At 52.8% G+C, this 24,947-nt stretch overlaps 1 protein-coding gene across 1 annotated transcript in view; it reads right to left on the reverse strand.

Annotated features, from left to right (window-relative positions):
• Positions 1–24,947, reverse strand: part of LOC137912249 (nck-associated protein 5-like) — a 57,640-nt gene that overhangs the window by 19,011 nt on the left and 13,682 nt on the right. The window contains exons 4-7 of the mRNA XM_068756599.1: positions 15,469–15,532; positions 10,533–10,666; positions 2,245–2,335; positions 228–389 (exon numbers count right to left, since the gene is read on the reverse strand). Coding sequence (XP_068612700.1) covers positions 228–389; positions 2,245–2,335; positions 10,533–10,666; positions 15,469–15,532 — 451 coding nt within the window. The remainder of the gene's footprint in view (positions 1–227; positions 390–2,244; positions 2,336–10,532; positions 10,667–15,468; positions 15,533–24,947) is intronic.

Consider the following 24,947-nt stretch of genomic DNA (forward strand, 5'->3'; position numbering starts at 1 on the left):
GACAGAGTAAGACTATCCGAAGCAGGGACGCCCTGCAGCGGCTCCCGAAGGAGGGCTTTGGTGATTTTTGATGGGCTGTCATTCTTTCCAACACAATTGCGAGAGGGACTCTGACGAGTGGCAGACGGGATGGCCAAAAAAAAGGACAGCCAGAGGTGGACGGAGAAGGACAGAAGGTAGCGGAGAGAAAGGAGAGCCAAGGAATGAAAGAAAAGGTCGCTCGCTACCTCCATGTCCTTGAGGCGCTCCAGAACGGGCTTGGCTTTGTCTTTTTCGTCTTCCGCTAGGCTGGCATCGGGATGGGCGTTCGGCGGCAGCCCGCTATCTGGCGGGAAGCCGCTGTCTCCGGGGCAACCGCGCTGCTTTTGCACTTCCTCTGAGAGTTTGTCCTGATTGACAGACGGACAAAACGAGGTTAGGAGGGGGGGGGGGGGGGACAAGAAAACACGGCAAATGAAAACTTGAGCAGATGGGAATAAAAGCGCCCGTCTGAGGATTGACAAACGTTTGCGAGGAGGAGCCCCACGAGGGAAGGCGAAAGAGAGAACGGTATCAGATGGACGGGCGGGGGCGGGGGGGATGTTTTGCATCGACAAAACATCCCTTAAGCCCCAATCGTGTTCCGCTTGTCTAAGAAAGGCTGACCTTAAGGGGTCTCGTCTCGTCGGCGTTATGGGGATCCTACGCTTCCTGGCATCTGTGATAATTAGCTGCTACCTAGTTGCCGTGGCTAGCGCCGAACCCCGATCAGGGAACGCCACGAACGCCGTGTCGCCCTCGCCATCCGCCAAACCTCCCTGTTCTCTCTTATTATGGCACCAGGATCTAAATCTGAGTTCCAGACGAACAAAAGATATTTGGAATTGATAGAATAAGATTTGTTTAGTTTAGAGTAGCATTTTTATTTTCTTTTTTGGGGGGGATCTATTAAAGTGCTTTATTGCCTCGAGTTTGGAAATACGACATCGGAATAACCGTTCAAAGCCGAAACATCTAAATCAAGGAGGAAAACGATGAGCGGATGGAACAAATGAAGCAACAACGCAATATTCTGATTCCATTTCTGATTTCCTGTCCCATAAATTCCCTCAGATTTATCGGCCCGACTCCTCCAAGGTGTCCCGGCGCTCAGGTCGGGGACAAAACAATTCATCAACAGCGCTCCAAATTAAAAACACACGATTCTTCCCTGACGTCAGCAATTTCTCCTCTTCTTCGCTGTGAAAATGAAGAAATATCACAAACGCTGCTTCTTTGCCGTTGTTGCTCTGCAGCTTCAATTATAGGGCTCGTCTCATTTTGATAAGTTCTCTAAGTGAGTCCTGCCGATCCTTCAGAGCGATCTGCTTGACCCAATCTCCCCTAAACACTTTTTCAATCTTCCGGGATTCCATCAGACGGTCGTTTTTCCGACGCCACATTTTGACGCCGACGGTTTTGAGTTTGCTTTGGAGAGGCACGCTCATCAGTCGGCGTTAAAGGGCCCGGCAATCATCTCCAGGGAGAGAGTCGGGAGCGGGAGACAGTTGGGGGGGGGAGACGCCTCGTCTCTGCCCTTTCAAGTTATTGAGTTTGTCTGCTGAATACACAGAATTTGGCGGCGGCGGCGGCGGCTGGGCAGCAACTGGGAATAGCATTAACAACGCTCCGAGTGCAATACAATGACCACGGAGCGCCGATGAGGCTAAATGCTACACGTGTCGTGCCACATTGTGCTGCTTTGATCGTAAAGCTTCTGCACCTCTGGACAGCATGAGTCCAACATCATGGCCGCCTGCAGGAAACCAAGCAAAAAGGACGCCGTCAGCATCCGTCCGCGTCTTTTATTCCAAGTGATGAATGAATGGAGTCTTTAAAAAACAAAAAAAGACTTTTATTGTGTGCTTTCTCAATTAGCGATGCCCTTTTGCTCTTTTTTTATTTTTTCCCCCCCCGGGAGGCATTTTGCTTTTGTTTCAGCTGCCGGAGCCTAAAAGACGACGACGCTTCAGCCGAGCTGTGGCGGCTCAAGATATATCGAGTGTGGCTTGGAAGAAAGCGTGCGCGTCAGTCTGCAGATTTCCAGAACTGAACGCCTTTGCCTGGCGCCGTTCTGCAGCAGATCTCTCTGGGACGGAACGGGAAACTTCTCGCTGGCAAACTTTAGCCGAGTTTCTCAAATGCGTCGATTTAGCATCCTTCGTTCGCATTTTAAGCAATGAGATTCACCCCAATCTTTATCTCTCTATAATGAATGCAGTTCACCTTGTAGGCCTTCATGATGTCCAGCGGGTCCACGGCGGTCTGCTCCGGGCCGCCCGGGTTCTCCAGCAGCGACCGCACCGTCTCTTCCATCCTGCACACACAGATTTAACATGACATTACGTTTACGCGTCATGCAAAGTTAAACGGGGGCAAAGGAACGCTGAAAATGAGCCGGCTGCAGAATCCTCGATTCTCCTCCCGACGCTGTCCTCCCAAGAAAAACAACAGAGCTCGCCTCGTGAATCTACATTTGTGCACTCCTGACCAGCCGTGGTGACACGCCGGGCTTTAACCAGGAAGATTTATTATTTTCATTATGACTGCGGCCGTGAATATAATCATTCTCCTTTTTTTTTTTTTTTCCAAAGCAAACAGAGTTGGCTAGTTCTGTGTCGTTAAAGTTGGAGCGCCGATCGGCCTCCGATAAGTCCTCAGACAGGAAAATAAAGGTGCGGCTTATCAGTTCGGCAAAGAGCCGGGCTGAATCAGCACCGGAGATGAATCAAAGATGAGCTGCGTCCAAACTTTAACTGCAGTTCATTATGGGGTGGAACATTTGGTCCAAATGACCAAGATTGGGTAAAAAAATATCAGATCAGGCAATTCTGGATGGGAGAGAGTGACCTTGACCTTCAAGACTAGGCCTTCCTATTTTGTGCTTCTAAAGCTGCAAGCGAAGTAAAGAACGCAAGAGGAAATGTGACCAACCAGACAGGTCTTGGTTGGTGAGAGTGAGCACAGCCAAACGGGGCAAAGGGTTAGGGTTAGATGCCGCTCGCCGCTCCAGCTGCCCCGGATGAGCCATAAAACCGTCTGTAATCAGGCTGCTAGCCGTTGAGCTAACAGCCACTCAGGCAGGCTGCTGCCAGATTGCTGCAGTCCCTGCTTTAAATGGCTGGCCTTAATCGGCACGACCTACAGAGGCCGCCTTGGAATCTGCGGACGTCGACGCCGGGGGGGGGGGGGGGGGTCAAGGGCAAGCCGACAGGCATGATCAGCGTGAAACGCAGAGACAGGCCCAGGACTAAAGGGATTGGTGCACGTGACCCGTGTGCAGAGATCGGAAGGTGCGTCTTACCGGATTGACTTGGTGTTTGATGGCAAGGAAAGAAAAAGATTTGTCCAATTTGGACTCTGGACAAAATAAAAACGTGTCCCTGTGCTCTACTATTGTCTGTAGGGAAGACGTCTCCCGCGTCTTAAACCCTGCAAATAGCTATGCTTGGGGCAATTACCCCCCCCCCCCCCCCCCCCAGTAATTGCTATTGATGTTGCCCTGATTACAAACAAAGCGCTTATTTAACTCTATTTAGCAGCATCTCTGTTCAATCAACGCGCAGCCATTTAATTAGGCTGTTTGCAGAAGAGACAATAGAATAGAAGCATCTAAATAACCAAATGTTTGTTTCCAAAATTCAAATTCTGCTGGGAGCAACAAGCTTTCACCGAAACATCCCGTGGAATAAACAGCGTCATTTGTCACGACTGTAAATTCAGCCGCTTAAAAAAACGTATTTATATGTGAGACGGAATCCTCTAAGTGCTTATGATGAATGGAATATAACTCTCAGATCCTGGCACAGTGATTAAGTGCATGGCATTGACCTACTGGGAACATGATTGCGGAAGGAGAGATGGAAGGACGGACAGATATGTGTGTGTGTGTGTGTGTGTGTGTGTGTGTGTCGAAGGGGGGGTGTGGAGGCGAAAGCAAATTCCGACTTTCCTGACCCTTGAGCTGCTCGAGCTGAATTTCAAACGTGCGTCAGCAGTCCGCAAAATACAATTAAGGGTCCAATCAATGTCCAGCCCGAGGCCTGATGATCCTCCGGACAACACACACACACACACACACACACACACACAGCGCGCGCTCTCTGTGAACGGTAGAGGTGAACAAAGTGAACACACCCAAGGCGATGTGACGAGTCCCGACGTTGTGGCCAAAATAGACAATCGCACAGACTTTTTTCTTTGGGGGGGGGGGGGGGGGTCCTGAACCGATGAATAGACTCAAAGCCTTTTCTTTAAAGCTCGGCAGGCTTACCCCATCTTGAGTTTTTCTCCGCTCTTATGGGCGCAGGTCTTACGGCAAAAAGCCAGAAACGCCGCGCAGACATCCCTGAGCTCCATGCGTAGAGAAGTCCGGCTGCAAAGCCGGCGCTCCCGGTCTCCGGCCGCTTACGGCGTGACCCAGACGCTGCCGCTGAAATGTGGGTCTCGAGGCTCAAGCAGGCCACGCGGTCGCCGCAAAGGCCCATGGGTGCTTCCCGCTCAATCGACTGCACGCTCAGTCCCGGGTCCGGGTCGCCGGGTTATCCCGACAGAAGATCTCCTGCTCTCATTTTCTGCTTGCCGTGTCTCTGGTGTGTCGTTATCTTTCCCCCCCGTGGAAAGACAGCGATCCGGCAGGCAAAGGCTTTCCCATATGTCCAGTGCTAAGCCCTCTCAGAAGGGAAAGGGGAACCCTGCTGCGAGACAAGCAGGCCTCTAGTCTTGGATCAGACAGGAATCAAGGATGGAATAAAGCATGACGAAGGATAGGGATGTGTGTGTGCGTGTGTGTGTGTGTGTGTGTGTGTTCTGCACATGCCGCTGTGTTGGTTTTCACTGCCAGGACATTCCCTGCATGATCGGAGATCTTTGGATGCCATCCCGTGCTTGTTTGTTTTGGTAATGGCTTTCTTCATTTACTCATCCCGTGATAGGAAAACTGGGCTGGCGGCATTCCTTTTACGGGAGAATGCGAGCACTTGCTGTGTGTCTCTCCTTGTGCCTTTATCGCCGAAAGAACTTAAAAGACTCAATAATCGAGATGAGGATAACGAAATAATGGGAACTTGGAGTGTCTCTCGCCGAAAACGCTGTAAAGAGCCCTCGGAATGCACTCTCGCTTCGTCGGCGCTGTCAGAGGCTCAGGTCGGGCGAGTCCCTCTAATCACATCTGACCAGGGAATGATTGGGAAATCCGAAAGCGTCTGAAGCGACCGAGAGAACAATTACCTGCTTGTGCGGCTGAATTGAGGCCACGGAGGCAGCAATCGTGCTTTCATCCATTCCCCGACAAAAACGGTCCGATTCGGCGGAAGGATATATTCCATTCTTCCTTTCAAACCCCTCCTTTCCAGCGAATCGCTTCTGTATGCCCCGCCCCCTGGGTGATTGCCCAGCTTAACCCAATGCTCAGCAACTCTTATCCTCTTAGGGCTGTTATCCCGGCGCAGCTGGTGAAAGGTTCGGTCCAGTTCTGATGCCGTTCGTAGCTGTAGAAGCCATGCGTGTTGTTATAGCGGCGTTGCATTAAGAAGGTCCTTGCCTTCCAGACCGCTGGCTCTCGTCAGCGACCTTTGACCTCATCAACAAGACACACATGCCACAGGAAAAGAGATCAAGGGGCCAACGCATTAAGTGTGTCCTCAAAGTCCTATTTCATTCAAATGCTTGTCGTGGCACGGAACGTTTATTAACGAAAAAAAAAAAAGACTTACGGGAGTCTCTTCAATCTTAAAACGTATTTAGATTTTTAATTGCTGACTTCGAGAAGTCAGAGCAGCTTCTTTGCGCGATCGCCTCGGCGATTTCGCCCGAAGTCCAGAGCGAACGCGCAGCAAATTGAGGACTAGTCAGAAGACAGAAGAGAGGAAATTAAAGGCGCACATGGAGGAAACCGGATTTAGGCTGTTGCCCTTTCCTCCCTCCAGCAGTCCCAGGACATATGGAAGGATTTAAAGTGCAAATTCATCATGGCTGGTCCACACGTTCACCCCTAACCGAAGGAAGCAGCGAGCAATGAGGGAGCCGTTGGCCTCAAGAGCATCTGGTCTCAGCCTCTTGGGTTGCATCACGCCATGTGTGTTCCACATGTGAGGCGAAGACAAAGACAGAGGAAGACGTCCCACCGGGAGACCTTCGTCATGATGGCAGTTCATTACTTCTAGCCTGAGCCTCAGTAGCTCCCGATTAAGGTCATTTTGGAGGGTTGATGGAGTCCATGGGGGGGGGTCTAGATGGATAGGGAAATATTTAGCCCTCTATATTCTTATCCATTAATCTTTGGAGACATTTTAAAGCTGCAATTCAACGAGTTTAATTGTGACATCATGGTGGAAGAACGTAATCAGGGAAGAGCTGAGACTGAAGTGTGGAACTCGCCACACTTGCTGCTTCCCCTTTTAATATAAAAGCGATCAAGTAGATTTGTTGTGGTGGGAAAGCATGGAAAATTGACGTTTCCAGAATTCAATCTCGGAAAAAGTCTCCCAGGCACTTTGGGTAATCTTGCAGAACACACTTGTGAACGGTTCCACAGGGGCTGTTTCTGAGGCAGGAAATAATTCCCATCGTTGCCCACACTGAGGTTTCAGGATTCCCCACGGTGGCCGGGACACTTCCTCAGGACAGAAAAGCTTCTGATGCATTTATTTGAAATCTTAGAGACGGAGGACTGAGTGGGCCCTTGATAGTATCCTGTCATGCACAGACCATAAAAACAGCTGTTGGGTGTATGTTTCAGCGCAGCTGCCAGACGACCGAGCCTACAGAGCAGCCGCGAGATCAGTTTGAACAACATTCGGTTTGGCTTTAGGCTACAATCTGCGAACAACCGACCAGACAAGCCAGAGCGAACAGGCGTCGCGATGCGAGGACGGATATCCTACTTCCGCAAAAGCCTCTTATGGCACGCCTCTAAACAATCATAGCCAGCGTGGCTAATCCGAGGTAGCCTGCAGAACATTAGTATGAAAGTCGAACAACCCATGTAAAGTTCAATCGGACCTAATTACCCCTTTAGTTTTGGAGTCTAAAGGAAAATGGGGCAATAAATCCACTAAATACGAGGCGTTCCCAAAATAGTCCAGACACCTAATATCTATCTAACGACTCCTGTCCCTGGTGGGCCGGAATAAGGAAGCCACTTATAGAAAGACCCTCACACAGGGTTAATGACCCCAGATGTGTTGTCTTGAACAGAGGTCTGATTCATCCAGCAAAGTCCCCGCCGCCGCCGCCACCGCCACGGCGAGCAGGCGGGAGGGGGCATTTCCAACCAAATTCAACCACTTGGTCCGCGTGCGGCCCGGGCGCTCGGATGATTAGAAGAGAAGCTATTGATCTGTAAACAGAGGGCAATGACTCAACTCCGCGGCGGCCGGAGCTGTGCGCAAACGCCTTCTGAAACGTGACTCTGCGGACCGTGGCGGGATCTCAACCCGAGCGTGGCTGTCCAAACAACACGTCCAGATTTTGGGAGGGGGGGAGGGGGGGGGGGGGGAAACGCCGCCATTCCTGCCTGGATACGTCACCGGCCTCCGCCAAACACGTTGTGTTACACGTGCATGTTCTCACACACTGAGCGATGTGGAGAAGCATGCACCGCGGAGGCGTCTGCTGCTGGTGTTAGTCTAGCAGTAAGTCTCCCATATCATGCCACGAAGAGGGGCCTTCAACACGGCAGTGAATCAAAGTCAAGAGGCCCGGCTTTGCTTCTCAACGCCCTGGCTTTCGCCGTTGAGCGGACCTTTCTTCTGCGAGACAGAGGAATTCATTTCCAACCGAAAGGAAAACTGGTTTACCTTAAAGGCAACAAAAGCCACAACGGCGTAGCTGAGTTCTTGTGTCCACCGAGACAAAAGGCCTCTCCGTTTCCCTTTCTAGAGGCGGCTAATCTCCACCGCAGGCCAGATGCATGACCGTCCTCAAAGTCCTTCAGCGAGCGCAACAACATGCAGCGGTGGGAAACCACCCCTCAGACCCGGAGGCAGCTCCCGATCCCCAGAACTGCTGATTACCTGAAAAGTGCCTTGATCCCGTCCACGCACCGGTCATCCTGTCCCGGGACACAGGAAGGTGAGGAGGTGTGGCCTCACAGCGTCCTCGTCGGACAGAAAGTTCTGTCTGTTCGGCCCAGACAGACGAGATGAATTTTAGGTGCCGCTGCTCCCCATCCTCTCTCTCCTCCAGTGCTTTCTGGGCCAAATGGAGTTGTGGGACGTCGAGGGTGCCCCCCCCCCCCTCCCCCCCGGAGGCTGTTGGGTTGTGGGCAGGAGTCTCCCACTAATCCGTCTGAGTTTAATGATGGCAGGCCATGCTAGTGGTGGTGAAGCCGTGGGGGGGGGTTGACCCAAGGCAGGAGGGGCTGTTCATGTGATCCACACCAGGCTGAGAATGCGACCGGTTGGGCGGGGGGGTGTCTGTGCACACCTACATCTGGAGCTGGACGGCAAGTCATTTAAGGAATGCAGTCTTTATGCAAGTGGAGATTTCCAGTGCGTGAAAATGGGAAATGGAAAAGGCAGCCTTTTTCAGTATGGCCGATTCCCGGTTTACGTCGAACCGCTGCTGCCGCGAAGTCTCTGCGTTACAGAGGCGTTTTAGAAGCCAACGCAGAAACAAAGGCCGAGAGACGCCGACAGTCCCCGGAGTTCGTCTGGCTCTCTCAGCCAGCGTTGAGTTCAATCTGCCGGCTCCGATCTTTGGCAAGGGCCGAGAAATCCAATCAACGTAGTAACGAGTAACGTTTCGTAGCTTTTTCTATCAAATCTAACTGGCTTTTTATCGTTTAACTTCCAACGGCGTGATCAAAGCCCGACCTTATTAATTAGCAATACGCAAATCAATCGCTGCCCCGGGTGGGGGGGGTGTCAAACAGATCCCAGTCTATTTAGAAAGATTGGATGTCCGCTTAAACATGACTTGCGGGAGTCATCTCCAAAGACGTCTATTCCCTCAATGCGCAACAAAAAAACACGCCCAAATCAACCGGGCCGTGTGGATGAAGTCTGGCGGAGCGCGAGCAGCAGCGACTAAAATAGCCTAGTGGTAGAGCGCATACATGGCGCGCCGCACATGCACCGCTCCTATTGGCCGCGGTGGCAGGTCGGGGAGAACGCTCTTGAACAAAGACTAAGACTTTAACGGCCCGTTGGCCTTGAGGCGGGAGGCAGGTCGCCCTGGAACTCGTGGAGAGGCAAAGCGGCCGAATCTTATGTTTCCTCAGGGGGTCTGCAAAGCACTGACGACGCAGCACGCAGAAATTGCAGCAATCCAGCATGATGACGACGAGGGAGGCGGCCAGAATGACAATGGGTGGCGCAAAAGATGCCGAGGTTAGGCGAGCGCCCCCCCCCCCCCGACTTCTTCTGTAAGCACTTTTAGAGCTCTTAGTGGAATCTTTGTCTGTATTGCAGCGCGACAGTCGCCAATGAGAACCATCCATCTGGGTGACCCCGCCGATGGCGACAGATTCATCCAGGGACCTGTGCAGCAGCCATTCAGGGATGAGCTTTATATTGTTCCCTCCGAATAGAATCGCGGTACATCCTCTTCTTTCCTCTCTCGGGGTGAAAGGCATCGGCCCCCATATTGCTGCTCAAACATTTTTTCTTCCGCCGCTCCGTCCGCCCACCCGTTCAGACTCCAGGACAGACCGTGCTGCATTATCAGTTTTTCATGGCACTGTGTGTCGGGTGCAAAAAGCCTACAGACAGGTCAGAGACGGGGGGGTACTTTCGTCTAACCAATGATTCTGGTTTGCAAAAAAAAAAAAACCCAACAGAAGACAGAAACAGGTGCAGACAAGAGCACCGGAAATGGGGAATCGCCGCAGATGGGTTTAGGAATTTGGTGATTTATAGGCCTCAGATTCAACAGAAGTCACGCAATACCAACTGGAAACTATTTTAATTATTTCAAAGGTCATTCCGCTGCTGGCCGGCTTATAAAGGATCGCCTCCAGACACGCTCTACTCGGCTGCGAAGGTTTCTCGTATCTGGACTCCAATGAGTGTCAGAAGTTGCTTTCATAAGAAGGGAATGTTCGGAGGGTGAACACGGAGAGAGAGAGAGAGAGAAAAAAAAAATCACCTGAGTTAAATTCAGGAGCATCAATGGAAAGTTAAAGAATGTGTGATAAATCTTAAGAATGGCTCTTGAATATTTTACGCTTCCCGCGGCCGTGACTCCGGCCTCATCTGCTCCCGCAACGTTGGGACCATTAAAAAATGCACGGATTTCCTGCCCCCAGATTAATGAGTAGATAAGCCGTTAATGTGAAATTCAATGGACTTTTTTTGAGGGGGGGGTGAAAGCGCTGAATTCCAATCGACTAATTAAGGCATCGACTTAGTTCCGGCTCTTTGTGTCGGAAAACTTCACGATGGAGCTGCAAAAAGTCCCGACAGACGTCGCTTCAGCAGATTCAAATACCTTCATCGCTCGCGCGTGATCATGACATCATCGGGATCGGTTCCCTGCCCCTCCCCCCCCCCCCCCCCTTTTTTTTTTTTTACCTGGAGAATTTCTGCTGCAGTGAGACCATCTGCGCCCGCCCCAGCTCGGACTCCGCCGTCACTTCCCGGAGGCGCTTCTCGCTCTCCAGGCGCAAACGTCGCTCTTCCTCTAACTCGTGGATCAGCTTCTCTCGCTGCGGACACACACACACACACAAAAAAACACACATCACGACGTTATCTCTTGGCGGCATGACAGGCCTACAGCTTCAAGACATCGTCCCTGAGTCACGTGGACTGTTTGAGGTCGTCCGGTTCAAGGAGGCCAACCCGATGTCTCGACACTAGGCAAATCCAGTGGGCAAAATCCACTCCTGATCAAGGGAAGCCCGATAATGAGAGCATTAACTCTGTTTGTTGTTCCTTTGAAGTGCTCGTAATGAGCCGCCGTGTACTTCTGTCGCTGCGACGGGAAAGTTCATACGAAATGTCAAACATTGCGTTTCTCCGTCCATCGTTTCCTTTCTTGATTTGCGCGACGCTGGAACGGAAGCGGCGTCAAGGTCGTCTGAGGACTAAGAATAGATGCGTATATTACACGTCTTTGGCTTCACAACTTATACAGCAGGATCAGGGAGGGCGTCGCCCCAGCCTTTAATTCCCCTTTTACGTCATTTAATTGCTGTTTTATCACCAGAGTTATTCTGGATTTCTTTTTCTTTGAAGTTTAGCTTTTGGTGCGAGTTCATCCCGGGGAAGTCTGCGGTGTTTAAGGTCTCCGCAGATCGCATGAGCATTTAAAAAAAATAAAGAAAAAAATCTGTCCTTCTTCACCAAAACGAAGGCTTTCTCGGCCTTTAATTGGAATTCTTCTTCTGTCTGCTCCCAAAAAGAGAGAACTGGCCCCGCCTCTAAACCCAACTTCAAAAGCTACGGCCTCCTTCAGAGGATGGAGCGTTGCATTGTGAGGAAGGTTGCAGAACCACGATTAGAAAAACTCTCTCGATTGGCAGCATGCAATCATTTTGGAAGCGATTGAGCAAAAAGAAATGCTGCATTTAAAAAGCAATTAATGTCAATCGTTCCTCCGGAGAAGACGTGTTTTTTGGCTCCGGCCTGTCACTCCGGAGGAAAAGACGGAACCGCATCCTTGAGAGGTGGGATTGATGTTGGGAATGTTTGACGAAGCTGCGATGCCTCTTCAATGCAGCGGAAAGAAATATTAACTGAACGCTGGATCAAGTCTCCTCAGCCCAACGTCATGATCGGTGGGGGGGGGGGAAGCTGCTCTGACAAGCACAATGGGGACATCTAGTGGTGAGAAGGGGCAATGGCTGCTGATAGCGCCTCATTAGAATGCAATTAAAATATAAAATATCTCGAAAAACGTTTAGAATTAATTAACCGTAAATATTGATTCAATGTGATTAATATATTTAAAAGAAAATAATGATTTTAATTTTACAGTATTAGTTAAATTAAAAACACTGAATTTGATGATAAACTACCTGTAAATAAAGCAGATTTAAAGCGTGACTCGAGAGGTGGAGACAGACGTGAAGGTCAGTATATTATTAATTTGGCGTTTCTAGTGATTGAAGAGAGGCTCATGACAGGCGCGACCTCCGACCCCAAGCAGTTCAGCGGGGGCTTCACCTCATTGCAAACACGCACAAAGGCCTTTTCCTTTCCAGCACTGCGTGCATTCACGTGGGCAGTTATCGCCGAGCAAGTTGGCCTGGATTCGCACAAAAGCGCCGCCTGAGTCCTGGATTTTTGTTGCACACATGGCCCAACGAAGGCCCCAACGAGGGCCCCCCCAGGCGCAAACCACGGACCTCTGTGTGCGTCATGGCAGAGCCTCGCCGACGACTTCAATAACAGCGCGGGATTTACGGCCCGCGTTGTCGTAAAAGGCCCTGGATTGCTTTTGTTCGATATATAATTTCAGCGGTTTAACAAGGCCCAAAGCCATGAAATCAAACATTACCATATATCCGCAGGGCCCGAAAGCTCAAGCAATGCATCACGGTTTGTCTCGGTTGAAAGGTTTATTGTCTGCACTGGCTTCTTGCACCCCCCCCCCCCACCCCCCCTGTGGTGGAGAGAATGCTAATTGAAAGCATACTCTTTAATAAGCCTGAGCTGCAGCTACAGAGGCGACACCGAAGGCGGGATGCGATGAAGACGTGACAACTTTCTCTGGGATTGAGAAGGATGCACTTCCTGTTTTTTCCTGGTGAGGGCAACATTTTCCCGGAATGAAACTGGTGGTCCGAGCGTTGACAAACAGACAATGCAGGGGGGGGGGGGGGGTAATATCAATAGGAATAGAACAAGTAATCTATCAAATGGCCCAGGGAGGATTTTATACCCGCCTGCTGAGCCATATATCTGGAAGCAGAGCCGACTGGGAAGCTCCAGGATTAAATTTGACCTCTGTCAGAGACGAGGCTGCTTTCATTTCCTGGCTGATAAAAAAAAAAAAAATGGATACAATCTAGATATGGCCGAATTTATTACCATCAACATGAAAAGGTTCTGAGACGATACGGATTCCAATGCACTAAAATGCAGGAGAGAAATGGGGGAGGGGGGGGGGGGCAACAAACAGCAGATGTTTACCCGTCTGCAGGTTTTAAGAGTCCTGCCTGTTCTGTATCATCTAAAATCATATCAGGCCAGAAAGAAGCGTCCCTCAGCATTAGATGGTATTCATCCGACTCAGAGGACCCCCCCCCCCCCAGAGAGCCACAGAGGACTCTAAATTAATTAGCCTCCGCCTCTCCTTGTTGTGCAACACGCAACGTCGTCCATAAAAGAAACGCTGCAGCGTTATCAAGCTAAGTGCACATGTGTGCTGGATGTTCTTCTGTGCCCGCGCTGTTCCTGCAGGGGTTGGGATACAGTTCTAGGGGGGGGGGGGGCTCTATAATCTCTTCATTACACAGACCCCCCCCCCCCCCCCTTCACCTGTCTGCAGCCCTCTGCTAATCAAAGGGCCGGGAGCGGCTCCCTGGCTCGCTGCTAAAGCAAACATCAGGGACACAATGCAGCGTCTTCATTCACACACAAAACATGCCACTGTGTCGTTTGTGTGTGCGTGCACGCTTGTGCACGTGTGTGTGTGTGTGTGTGTCTTTCAGGAAGTCTGGATACAAATGAAAGTGCAACATGAGGAGGATTTGGGCCACGTATGGATTCGGGTGCGCTAAAGTAACATTTACTCGCTGAAGATCGGCGTCCGGCCCCCCCCCGGGTCCCATCAATTCAATTATCACGGAGAGCCACGATATTAGCGACACCCCAGGAATATGCAAAATCATATGAGTGGGCCCATTTATCATTGCCAAGAGAGCCCCCCCCCCGGCAGTCCACCCACGCACTCCAAGTCATTCACGCCGTCGAGGAGGTGAAAGCGACGGTGTGGAGATGCGATTTGGGCCTGGCTGTCAACACTTGTCACCCGGTGAATGTGGCGAGCGCCGTGGGGGGGGACCCCAGCTTGTCCCTCGGGCCTGTCCGTGGCTGATAAGGCCAATCTGCGGAGACGGCACCTGAGTCCCGCTGGAAACAGCTGTCAGGGACACTGTGACGGCCCCTCAGCGGTGGATCTCCTCGAGGGACGGAGCTTTTTAAGGGTCCCTCGATAGACCGTCCTTTATCTGGTGAAAGCACGCAAAGAAAAGATCCGATCCGGAAAACCGGAATGAATCGTCGTCGGCGAAACAATGAGCAAATTAAAGGACGGGTTACTTGAATCAAAGCCCGTCCTCACACTCGGAGGAATAAATTTAAAACCCCGAAAGAAGGCTGAAGCGTTTCCCTTTAGCGCCGAAAGCGCCGACGCAGCGTATCTGTTGAAGCTCAGGTATCCAAGAGTGTCCGCAAAAAAACCAACAACCCCAAAGTCAAATAAAGCGGGGCGGTTTATTTTCACACGTTGTTTGCACAGCCGTTTCCAGCAGTCATAATCCGACCCCGTTTAAAATGCCTTTTTAATGGACAGCCAACATGCACCCTTCTGCCCCCCCCTCCCCCCTCCCCGACAGGAAAGACGACATCCTGACCCGGGATTGCACTGTTCGAGAGTCTCGCCAAGTCCAAGCCCTGACAAACCCGGGATCCAGAACAGGCGATAAACTGAGGTCGGCCTGCAGACTATTCAAGAAGTGATTACCCCAAAAGACTCCCCCCCCCCCCCCACCCCCAACAAAAGAGCTACTGCCATCGTGTTCCGCAACAGGAGACCCAATTAGAACAAACGCTGCCCAATAAAGCGGCTTGTTAATGCGGCATGGCGCACCCTCGCCGTCGTAAAGACGCCGCTAACGTTCTTCGCACAGTCGTAAGAGTCTGTAGAACACGTCCCAGCGGAGATGCCCCCCCCCCCCCCAACTTTGCGCTGCTCTTATCACGTTACAGCGAGCATGCTAATGGGTGCAGAAAGGGAAGGCATGAGGCCGGGAACAGCGGCGTCGGAGAAGTAGTGGTTGTTTTAAGCGGCCCTTTTGGCAGGCGGGGATGGGGGGGTCTCACTGCACCGCCAGCACTTTGACAATTATCTCCTGCGCGCAGCGGCCTCTTTTCCCCTTCTGTTGAGGAGCCGAAGCCGAAGCCTCCCAGGAATGCCAGGGAAAGCGAGAGCGAGGGGACTCCGGCGGGGATAATCCCAATTTCAAATGGATCTTAGTGCCACCACCCCCCCCCTCTCCCTTCTCCCTTTCTTCCTCTGACTCTCCCCCCTCGCCCTCCTCCTGTCTGGCACAGATAACTCATCCCTCTCAGCCCCATGCATGCGAATGTGAAGCCAGCGTCCCCCCGGCATGAGTCTCTCGGCCTCGCCGGAGTCTCTCAGTACCGGATTTGTCCCGTAGTCTTGCGGCGGCCGCTGTGGCCTCTTGGCTTCCCGACCTCCGTCAGACCACGCTTTACCCGTCACGCGGTTATTTTTTTAGTGTTTAGTGTCTCTCCCCTGCTTGCGTTTGTACTTTACCATCGCGCCTTTGCTCTCGCTCCGTGCAACTTCCCTCTGCAGGCGAGCCACGGCCAGCTTTTCCCTGAATCGAGAAAGAGATAGACGAGAGAAAACAACGGTGAGTCAGCGTTCAACGGGTGACACAGCCAAACCGGACTCGACGGCAGCATTCATGAGTTTCGCCGGCACCCTAAACATTTGGACGTTTCTTAGCGAGCCCCGCCGGGGGCACGCAACGGGTCAACGGCGTTGATCCGCTTAACGTGAAAGATAAAAAATAGCACTGCTTCACACGTAAAGCAGGCCGAACAAAGAAGTCGACCCCGCGCGTCCGAGCCGTTTTCCACGTGAGGCCGTTCCAGGTTTTAACGGGATGAATCTTGGCGCGCCCGTGTGGGTAATAAAGAAGCCGTTTTTTAACGGCCCCTCCCGAGGTATCCCAAAAACCGGAGCTTGGCTCCGAAACGCCACGGGACGGTGAGACGTGTCTGGAAGCCTCGCAATCCACCAGAGTGGGATAAATAAAATAAAAAAAGACATTAAATCCCAGGTGAAGGATTTGTAAAGACAGAATCGTTGTATTGCACAAGTCAACAAGCCGAACGAGCTGAATGCGGCGTCCTTTACGAGCCAGGTGTGCTACTCTAGCAGCTAATTAAGCTAAAGGTTGCGCTCAGCATCCCTTTTTTTAAACTTCTGTCGCATTAAACAAGACCGTTAAAAAGACTTTCCCCCTTCCCAGCTTTGTTCTTGACTCTTTTGTCACCTCCTTCGAGCCCCCCCCTCCTCATAAAGGCGTTTATACAGCAGGCAGCCAGAAGTAATCACAATCACCTGCACATTTCTCACATTTCACCCGAACCCCTTCCTGACTCCCCGAAATAGCTCATGACTAACGTCTACTTTGTCGCCTTTGACAAGAGGACATTGTTTCTGGTGCGGCTTACCTGCCGGGAAACCCCTAACCCCCCACACGGTGATTAAGAGACAGCTGGGGGGGGGGGCACGCGGTCAGTCGGCGGATGAATCCACCGTCTGGCTTGAAATCTTGATCTCTGGTCTAACCGCCACCGGCTCAAACCCCTAAAGTCGGAGCGGCGAATGCGAAACGCAAGGCCGCGACGAACCCGGGAGGCAGGAAAGGGTAAGGGCGTGTGTGACATTCGTCATGTGAAAGGTTTCGGCTTCGCACAAACAGTAATGTGGGCGTCGGAGCACGCAATCAGAAAGAGACACGATGTCCCTCTGTGTGTGTGTGTGTGTGTGTGTGTGCGTGTGTGAAGGCATGTTAACCAACGTGTTCCTTCCGATTACAACATACTGTATGATTAGACTGTGACACTTCCCTACACAAAACAAAAGGTTGAATGGAGTGTGTCTGTGTGTGTGTGTGTGTGTGTGTGGGGGGGGGGGGGGGGGGCGTCTCTGGAACTTCTCACGGCAGATCTTGTTTTGTTTAAGCGCCATACCTCCGGTCTGTGTTATGGCTGAGCGTCTGCTGCGTAAGGGGTTAAGTTTCAGTCCACTTATGCGCAGGCATGTTTCGCCGCCGACGTTTGCCGACCGATCACGCGATTTCGCCAATCATTCACTTCCCAGACTTCCCTGACTGGGAGTCGTCGGATCGGCCGCTGTTCGGTGGGTGTACGTCTTTTCTCGTAGGTTAAATGTCTGTTATTGCGGCTCTTTTTTAATTTGTATATATATATATATATATATATATACTTTTAATTGCTATGAAAACAAGCAAAGCAATGAGCCAACGCAACCGTCCCTTTAACGAAGCAGTCTGACGATTAACCGACAACTTTCCACGTGAAATAAACCCGACTTGGAGGTGAAATCAGGAGTAAGCAAGCCCTTTAACAGCCTCTTGCAGGTAAACAGCGCCAAGTACAACAAGCCCAACACCCAAACGAGTCTGGTGAGCCCGAGGCCTGTTGACAAGCCCCGCCCACCGACTTGCGTCGGCCTCTTGCGACGTTCCTCTTCTTCTTTGACTCCACATTCTGCGCACACGAGATGCATCCAACGCTTGGCCGTGACTCAACGGGAATTATTCCACGCCTCGATGAAAGCGCAAGCTGACAGTTTGATCGCTCATGCGCCCCGACGCGGGCCTTCGGCGGTTCCCCAGTGGCCCGGAATCACCTGCTGTCACCGGAGGAACGCCCGGGAGAGGAATCCTGGCGTTCGGAGGAGCAAGCCGAACATTTTTTGGCGAGGGCGAACCCACCAAAACAAACCGCGAGGACTTAAAGGTGTGGACTTTCAAGCTCTGGTGATGGAAGGTGCGGTTTGACCTGCTGCACGTCGAACGCCATTCCTCTCGTTTCCACATGCAATCCCTGCAGCACCAAAAAAAAAAAAAAAAAAACAACATCCCCTCCCTTGTTTCCTGTTCTCACCCCTCCCCCTTTGCTCGGCTTCCTGCATGCTTCCCAGACGACTGTTTGCTTCAGCGCATGAACGGCGGCGGCGTGCAAAGACAAGATCTTTCGAGGTTAAGGGAGGATCAATCACGCTGGGAGCGTTTGCCTGCCTGAGTCGACACGTCGGCTTTTGAACTGCATTGTGGGAGGCAGACCGTTTAGCTGTCTTTTATCACGGCTGCTTTCATGCGGGCGCTTTAATCCGTTGTACATCGTCGGCCGCTAATCTGACAGTGAAAGAGAGTGAAAGAAACTGCTGCCACTTTGCATTTCGGTTTCCTATTCCCCTCGCAGAAACAGGAAACGTGTCATTATCAGGTGTCGTTAATGCCGCCGCCGTTGCTAACGGATGAAACGCTGCGACGGGTGCTCACACTGACATAGATGCGGCCGCGAGGATGTAGAAGAGATGCATGGATATGAACCATCCGACCATCCGACCCTGACCCCGAACCACAAACCTACACAGAGCGGCGATGCCAGGCATTTATGGATTAGCGTCCGTGATCCCGCCGAGCTGAGAGCCCTGATACGCACGCCATTCCCATCCTGTTCGGAATGACCCTGCATGCAGCTCCCGGCCGGTCATTCCCAAAATTAATCCGTCCACAGCTTGTGTTATGTAACCTTCACCCCCCCCCCCCCCCTCCCCCGACAGCCTCCAGTGAGGGACAATGAGCTCGCCGAGGCGTTTGATAAGTTATAACATCCCAACTCAGCCTAACGGGGGGGGGAGAAAGATACGACCACGAAGGGTTGGATTCGATGAGGCGTCCTCAAAGTGTTGCCCCCAACTAGCAAAAAAATCTGCTTCGGCTCTCCTTGTAAACACTTTCATCTGTTTCACAGACCTGAGGGGGCGGGGCTCTCACATCTGGGACCGCTCAATCGGTCCCAATGCATTAAGCGAGTCCAATCAATCACCGAGACGGGGAGTCGTGGACGCCGAACGGCGCCCTGACCTCCGCCTTTTCCCGCAGCCGGCTTCCTGACACCACGTCGCCAGAAAGTGACGCCGTCTGCAACGAAGGGCGGCGGGAAAAACATGAGCCACCATCTCAGCACCCACCCACCCATCCCGCCAGCCAGACGGGCACAACGAGCCTCGCCTCACCGCGGCACGCCATCAATTATTGACGATGGTGAAATGCGACGAGGCTCTGCTGCGAGCGCACAAAGGACAGACGCCCGCGCCGCCAACGGAAACAAGATCGCGGCGACTCAGAACGAACGAGGAGGCTTCTGAGAGTCTCACAGCGCGATGCTCCGTATCCATGACGACTTTGAATGGATGATGTCTGACTTTGCACAAAGTGCGCCGCCGGTGAGTCGATTAGCGAGGTTTCTCTTGCGCGTTGTTTGCGTGTTTCTGCGATAGCATCGGGTCCTCGGCTCCTTGGAACTTTGGAGCTCCGGACACGTGCAAAGAAATTATTTGTCTTCAGGGCGAGGACATCATTCTGCAGGGCAAGATCCGATCTTTAAAGTTCCGACGCGGCAGAAATCAGACTCGAGGAATCCTCCGAGACTCCACTTGAGCTCTGAGGAATGCTATCGCCAGGCGTGGATTACCCAGAGCCTGACCGCCTGTCTTCCTAAATGTTTTTTTTTTTTTAATTATATGAGCCGCAGACGCATTCCTGTCCAGAGCAAATGAAACGTTGCAGATGAGCAGATGCGCTTTGAAAAAATAAAATTGAAAATGGCTGCAGCACCTGCCCGCACGTTCGCAGCCGGAGGGGGGGGGTTCGCTCGCCAGCGTGGCCCATGGCTAACGGAGACCGGCAGAGATATGCGGAGACTTTAAATCTCAACGACCACGGATATGATGGAGCGACCTCAGACATGCCCTTATTTTGAAATCCCGGCCACACGTCCTCCTTCCAGCGGGTGTAATGATAGCGTGCGGCGGTGCCTCAGCTCTGCCAGAGGCACAAACTCTGACACGTAATTGCGTTTAAGTGAGGCCCTCTTCACGCTGGATAACCATCAGCTCCCGACTTCCTGCGGTGGCGATCAGCCGGGACAATCAAACCGGTTTTCTTTTTGTTTCGCCGCCCTGCTCAGCTGATTCGACTCAAAGGGCGCCGCTTTGAACCGAACAAGCCCAACGGCGTCCGGAGGCAAGAAAACAGTCGCAGCTCTCCCAGACTCAATGGCGACAGGAATGACGTGATGTCATCGGAGCGCCGCATTGTGAGTCATAAATTGGATTGCCCAAAACATTTCATTGAACAAGTCGTTGGGTTTAAAGACTTTGACACATTCCAGGCTCCTCCCACTCCCGGCCCAGCCTGGGATGAAGTAACTGGAGAGAACGTTCTGCTGACTCATGGAGGCCGTGCAAAGCCCGGGGGGGGGGACGTTTTCACGCTGGCTGTCAACACATCGTTTCAGGAGCGGTGGGCAAACAGTAGCGCTTTGCAGAAAAAAAGGCAAACAAATGAGCGCCCCGCGCACACAATGGCCCGGGCATGGAGGACGTTGCCATAGCGCTCCCATTGCGGCGCTCTGGCACGCTGGCAACAGAGCAGTTAAAAGTCGAGCGTTCGAATGCAACAAGAGGCGCGTTTTGGACGACGACTCCTGCGTGAAACTGAGCCTCCGTCCATTTCCTTTCCAGCTGTACACAACATGTCCAGCCCCTGGACGGCGTCCTGCATGTCTCCGACACTGATTTGCAGCCACGATAGCTTCCCTGCCCCGCGCAGCCCTCAAACGCGACGCTCGCCCCCCCCCCCCCTTTTCCGACCTCATAAACGCTTTGCTCTGCTGAAAGCATCGCAGTGGCGAAGGCAGGAATATACGAAACAAGAGGCCCGGCTCGTAAATTCTGTCCCGACGGCTTTCATCGGGTGGCACAGACGCAACTGTGAAAGTGTCGTAAGGCCGCGCAGAGGCGAAGCTCCAAAACACGCTAACACTATATTATCTCGTAAACTCCTGGCATGCATGTCTGTGATCGAAAAACAAAGCCGACTCGGGATTCGTCCTGCTTACAAGCTCCTTATTATATCCGCCATTGAAGATTCGACCTGAAAACGCACAACGTCTTCGCACCTTGTTGAACTCGCATGTGGCGAGTTCATCCATTTTTTAATAAAAACCACAGGAATGCGGCGTCCCTCGTGACATCACCAAACGGCCGAGCGAGGGTGTTTGGGCAGAGCTCGGTCTCCCGTCAGCCATCGATAGCTCCCAAATAAAAGTCCTTTTTATTGGCTATAAATCGCAACGGGCCGTTAAACTCGATGCTTTTCCCCGGTGACATTCCTCCGAAGCTCCAGCCAGCGGGAGACACGGAGCAAAGACACCCGATCCCGCCGCGATTCTGGATTCCACGCTCGTTAACGTTCGCCGAGAGACAATCTAACGTCTTCTGGCTCTTTGAATCGAAAATGTGCAAAACGTCAAAAATCCGTAATTGAGGAATTGTGTGTGCTTTTTTTCTCTCTCTCTCTTTCTCTGATGATGTATTTGCAGGTTCATACCAGCCCAAACAGCTCGGGAGGACTGTTTTTATAGTTCCCATGTGTTCGGTCGGGGGGGGGGGGGTAAATGTGGAGCAGACTAACGGGGAGGAATGCATTCAAAGCGCTCTTAATTGAGCTGGATGGCCTGCAGTCATCGAAGCCGAGCGTCTCGACGAGGCTCCGGCTGGCGAGATCACGCACGCACGTCGTTAAAACGGCTGCTTTGCCTCGTGGCCCCAAAGAACGCTGCAGAGACAGTTGGAATTATATGGGAAAGTTGCCTGGAAAGACACCCCCCCACCCGTTCCCCCTCCGTCAAAATGAAAGTCCCCCGGCTGTCAGTGAAGGGGAAGTGGACCCACGCTGAGCCCCACTGGGTCAGCCATTGAGCAGGGGAACATTCCTGAAGCCAACATGCAGGCCGAGGGTCCTAGAGGGTTGGAAAAGTCGGGAGGACATCCGCGTATTTCGGGACGTCCGAGCTGCACGAATGTAGGTAAAGCCCCAAAAAACAACCAACAACAACTTCCGGCGTGCTGCCGTGCAACACCCTCCGATGACGCCGCCTTAATTATAGCCCTTCGCTAAACAGCTCCTGCAAACACGCAATAAATGCCTCCTGAACCGGCGCTGAACTAGAGCGACGGGCGGTTCTGCCGTGTGAGAGACTTTTAAACAACCCGCTTGTCCTTCTACTGAACTTCTATCAGCAGCATTCCCAGGCTGAGGCTGTTTTTGAGCTCGTGCTGGGAAGCTCCAGATCCCAAGCGCAAAGGGAAAAGCCTATGAAGAGGACAAGGACGGCGTTCCTCTCCGGCACGTTGACAACGCCGGCCGCCCTCTCCCGGGCCCTCGGTGTCGCGTTCCCCCCCGCCACACGCCAAAAGCAGGGTGGGATTAGTGGGCCGGGTTAAAATCTTAATCTGCCTGAGAGAAGAAGAAAGAAAAAGACAGAAAAAGGACATGCATTCTTGCAGAATGCAACCCCCCTCCCGCCCCCCCCGGGTTGTTCTACCGACGGGGATCCGTTTCCCTCTTATCAATCGGAATCAAAGTGGTTCACGGGACGCGGTGGCCCCTCGCTGTTGCCACGAGCAACAGGACACGCAGACCCCTCCGCCCCCCCACGCTAACCAGCCTCGGTGGAGACGGCTCAACGCGGCGTGCAGCGGCGTATGTGAAATATGCCCCCTCCTCTGGGGGGGGTTATTAGGAAAATTGCAGCTCAAGACAAAGTAAAGACAGCTGCAGGAGGTGCAGCCGGGGCAGAGGGGGGGGGGCAGAAAAGAAACAAATCATTATGCGTTCTCCTCGCAGCGTCGAGCCCGGCGGATGCTCAAAAGCAAACGCACAGGACAGCAAAGCCGTGCACATCATTCATACATACGACTGTCTGCTCTGTCATGCCGTGCACGCCGGCGGCCGGCGGCGCCTCCTTACCCCGGTGGAGACGCAGCATCCTGGTGCATTCAGAGGAGGCGCATGGCGATCCGCCGGCACCGCTTCCCCCTCCTGCTCTGCAGCTGCTGCCCACCGACGCTAAAGTTTACATCCACAACGCCGCACCGCTGGCTGCCCGCCTCCCGACCGACTGAGAGCTCTCCTCCTGCTCTCGCTGCTCTAATTCAATGCTCCCTAAAGCTCCCAGAAACCCTTCCTCCTCCTGCTCCTCTCCTGTCTCTCTCAATCCGGCTGCATGCATCCACTCCTCCGCTCCGAGAGCTCCTGTGCCTCCTCTTTTCCCGCCCCACCCGCCAGGCTTTATCTTTCCTCCTCTGAATATTTCTCTCCTCAGACTGTCTCTCCTTCTATCTCCTCCTCCTCCTCCTCCTCCTCTCGATCTGTGGCTGCAATCCTCCTCCTCCTCCTCCGGCTTTGCGAGACGTTTAACATGTGTTCAGAGAGACGACTGCTCCTCTGCTGCCTCTGTGGAGGTTGCTCTTTCCTCAGGGGAGGTAGAAGGGAGGGGAGGGGGGTTATCCGGAGGAGGAGGAGTTTTTTTGGGGGTGACAACAGAGGGGTGGGGGTGGGGGGGGGGGGGGGGTTGAAGCCAACAAGGCAAGCAGGGAAGAGGCAGCGAGCTTGTGATGTTCTAACTGAACAGAAAGAGAACATAAAGATGTAAAATGAACCAGTCGATGTCTCATCCAGTCTCGCTTGGACGTCAAGGTTACCTTGAAGGTCACTGAGCATTCCAGTCCAATTTAACGGAGGTCATTATGCAAAGAAAAGTTTTGATCTGGAATAGAAAAGAACGTCGCCGATGTCAGAAAGGCCTCCGGAGGCGAGTTTCACAGATACTGAGGCAGCGTCCTCATCACGCCGTCTTTCACGCTCCCGTCCACGCAAATGTCAGTGTCTCTGAAAGCGTTTCAGGAAACGCCCCGCAGCCCATGAATCCCAAATCATCGGCTTTGGCATTTTCACTCGGATGAAAGAAACAAAAAAAAAAGGACCGAAACGCCAAGAAAGAGAAGCGGTTCGACAAAAAAGACAGGCAAGGACAACCGAGGAAGAGATCAAGAGGGCGAAGAGGGGAGAGAGAGAGGGGGGAGAGCAGCGCTGGGGTCCGCCCGGCCCGAGTGGCAGACCCGGCTCCGGTCCATCTGCCGCAATCACATTCAGTCTCAGCTGAATGGCTGTGACAAAGTGCAGCCCGGCGTCCACAACCTCAACCAGGCAGGACGCCGGCGAGGGCCGAGGGAGATGAGAACCCGGGGGGGGGGGCACCGTCTTTTGTTTGGGCCCCAATAGGACCACTGCGCAAGGGGGGGGGCGTGCACCAAAAGGGGAATTAAAAGGGTCCCGGTGACAGGAGCTCAGCCAGAGGGGGGACAGAAAGGACAAGGCTGACTTAGAGGCGGGGCCACCGATGTCCCAAATGAACAATGGCACTAGCCACGTGGGGAAATGAGGGAAAGGCACGTACGAGTCCTGACTTCCAAGGTCGGGATGCTGATGATTTCACGGCAGCAGATCCGGCACGCTCTCATCCATCAAGGTGCGATTGTTGCATATAGGACGGGCTCGTCCCGCAGAGACGGGTAATCGGGTTTAAGTGCAGCTGTCTCGCAGGGAAATCTGAATATGGAGCCCGGCTGATTCGGTTCGAGGAGCAGGTGGTCGCGAATTAGACGCCATTGTCCCTTTGGGCTGTGAAAGACAAATGAAGCGCTGAGTCAGCAGGCGCAGCGTAATCAAGAAGGATACGACGGCCTCGTCGGATCACCAGGCGAAAACCGTCGAGCCATGGTGAAGATTGGAACGTTGGTAGCGGGGGGGGGGGTGCTCTTCTCGGCAGGAAGCGGCCTGTGTGTGCTGAGTGATCTGCTGAGCTCATTAAGGTCCCACTTATTGCTCTTCCAGGGGTGTCAGTGACAGATTCCACTGTTTGGAAACACTCGGCCGCCCACACAGCCAGCCTGGCTCCACCACTGTTACACACACACACACACACACATACACACATTCCACAGGGAAGTGTGTGTGTGTGTGGGGGGGGCGGTGCTGGAACAGTGGCTGGAGGGACGCCGGGGTCGATATGCAGGGTGGTCTGGTTGTGTGCGCACGAGGGGAACCTCCGAGTTGGGAA

The sequence above is a fragment of the Brachionichthys hirsutus genome, chromosome 24, assembly GCF_040956055.1.
Source record: "Brachionichthys hirsutus isolate HB-005 chromosome 24, CSIRO-AGI_Bhir_v1, whole genome shotgun sequence".
Lineage (NCBI taxonomy): Eukaryota > Metazoa > Chordata > Actinopteri > Lophiiformes > Brachionichthyidae > Brachionichthys > Brachionichthys hirsutus.